The 2,468-nt window shown below is 35.9% G+C and overlaps 1 protein-coding gene across 1 annotated transcript in view; it reads left to right on the top strand.

The window, feature by feature from the left end:
- Window positions 1-2,468, top strand: part of aldh1a3 (aldehyde dehydrogenase 1 family, member A3) — a 60,357-nt gene that overhangs the window by 34,444 nt on the left and 23,445 nt on the right. The window contains exon 8 of the mRNA XM_020623622.1: window positions 1,816-1,918. Within this exon, the coding sequence (XP_020479278.1) occupies window positions 1,816-1,918 (103 nt within the window). The remainder of the gene's footprint in view (window positions 1-1,815; window positions 1,919-2,468) is intronic.

The raw sequence follows: 2,468 nt of genomic DNA, 5'->3' as shown, positions 1-2,468 counted from the left end.
ATATGCCACCATTACACATTACTAACTTTGTGTCTCCTCTCTCCCGTAGTGTGTCCTCTCTCTCTCCCTGTACCTTTCTGCAGGTTGCCCTGGCCCTGGAGCTCTACGTCTCTGACGAGCAGTCGCCAGCCACATCGACCTGATCAGTGTTTGATTGTTGTGTCTTGTTGCTTTTCTCCTTTTTTCTCTCCTCTATCCACTCACCCCAACCGGTCGAGGCAGAAGACCAACCACCAACAGCCGGGGTCTGTCGGAGGTTTCTTCCGTTAAAGGGAGTTTTTCCTCCCCACTGTCGCCAAGTGCTGCTCAAGGGGGATTTGTTGGGTTTTCCCTATGTAATAATATTGATAACAGTAAGGTCTAGACCTTAGTTAGTAAAGTGTCCTGAGATGACTTGTTGTGATTTGGCACTATACAAAAATGAATTTGATGTTAAAAATATGGGTTAATGGTTTACATATCCCCTCAATTACCCACTTGACAGTTGTCATGGTGATACCATCACTATCACTGGATGTTTTGTTTCCACATTTATTCACTATCTCTATAATTTCCTTTTCAGCTATGGGCTTCAAAAACATGGAACTCATGTTCCTTTCGATTGTATTATTATTTATAGTGACGGATGTATCATCTGTACAGATACTTTTTGCTAAACCAGGACCAACATTCACAAAGAACCTATTAAACTTTTCAACTACATCCTCCAATCTATTGACCTGTGTATCATTATCCATAAAATATTGAGGGTAGTTACTCTTTCTAGAACTATTTCTAATCAATTTATTTAATATATTCCACGTACCTCTCATGTTATTTTTATTATCCTCTAATAATTTAGAATAATATAGTTTCTTTTTTTGTAAATCTATTCTCCTCAAAATCTCAGTTAATTTGTTCTTGTATGACTTATATCTTTCTTCCGCCTTCTTTGATCTGTCCTTTATGAATTGCTTGTATAACGCATTCTTCTTTTTGCATGCATTCTGTAATCCCTTGCTCATCCACGGTCTCCCACTGTAATTCCTTTTATATTTATACTGCTTACGAGGACAGTTCCTGTCATATACATTCTTAAATATATTTTAAAATTTCTCATATGCTTTATCTAAGTCCTCCTCTCTGGTTCCCAGTTTTGCCCCAAGAAATCATCTTTTAGCCTCCTTACCGCATGTTAAAATAGTGATGTAGATTAAGTGGATTGTAAAAAACACAAAATACAATTTTCATTTAATTTTAAAAACTCAATAAGAAAAAATATGATATGAAATTAGTAGCTTTACAATTGACTGACCTTTTCTAGAAAAATTTGTTTTTCAGTTTCTCTTCAGTTCCTAATCTTAATCATGATTTAATTAGCATGAATAGTTTCTTGTAACAGTAGGAATCAATTAGAAATCAGTAGTCATACAACAGCCTAACATCCATCTTAACCCTGTAAAGCCTGACACATCAGAAAATAGCCAGAACATTCTAATTTTTCGGAACTGAGATGTTTATTACACCTTTTAACAAAATCCAAAATATAATTAATGATTGAAAATTCAAGATTCGCGATTTTTATTTGCCATATATGCATAGACAGACAGTCCAGGCATATAGGAATAGAGGTGCCATATTATTTAGATTATTTCTATTTCTTTTGTATCACATTTGATACATGGGGCATTTTTGGTGATTTTTTTGCTCAGAAACTTCACGTATCAAATATGATACAAGTGGTTTTATAGGGTTAAGACTCTCTTGTTGTCTTTTTTTATCTGTTTTTTCCATTCCAGTATTACCCACGATGCATTAAGAAACTGTTGTGTGCAGGTAGGCCAGCTGATCAAAGAAGCGGCAGCCAAAAGTAATCTGAAAAGAGTGACCCTAGAGCTGGGAGGGAAGAACCCCTGCATTGTCTTTGCTGACAGTGATTGTAAGTAAAGTCTTGCTCTTTCTGCCCCCCATTTTGAGAAATGAAATGCAACATAAAAACATTTTATTTTGACTATTTCAGCATGCACTGGAATCACAATTTGACCTGTGGTCACTTCATACCTTTACAGCCTCAGTGGTTAGTGAGAGGCAATTTGGAATTCACTACATCACGTTGCTACTCAGAAATACGGAAATATAAAACATGTCAAGTCTCATCTTTTACAGGTGCAACTCATCTTTCAACTGAAAAGTTGAACGACTCACTGACCTTCTGCCAGATTATCAAAAAATATTTATTGTAGCTCAGCGCTGAAATGCCAGGGTTGCTGTGATTCTGGTAACAAGGAGAATAGTACAGACAAATAACAGGCTGGCAGATGAGTTTGAATAGTTTATTCATTGTATAAATCTGGTGATAAACACAACTTCACGAATTATAGGCCGGTTTCTCTGTTGTCACAATTTTCAAAAATTCTGGAAAAACTCTTCAATAACAGATTAGATACATTTATTGATAAACATAAAATCCTCTCTGATTGTCAGTATGG

The sequence above is a fragment of the Monopterus albus genome, unplaced genomic scaffold, assembly GCF_001952655.1.
Source record: "Monopterus albus unplaced genomic scaffold, M_albus_1.0 scaffold306.1, whole genome shotgun sequence".
NCBI lineage: Eukaryota > Metazoa > Chordata > Actinopteri > Synbranchiformes > Synbranchidae > Monopterus > Monopterus albus.
Note: the sequence above shows the minus strand (reverse complement) of the source record. Positions and strands in the feature narration are given on the sequence as shown.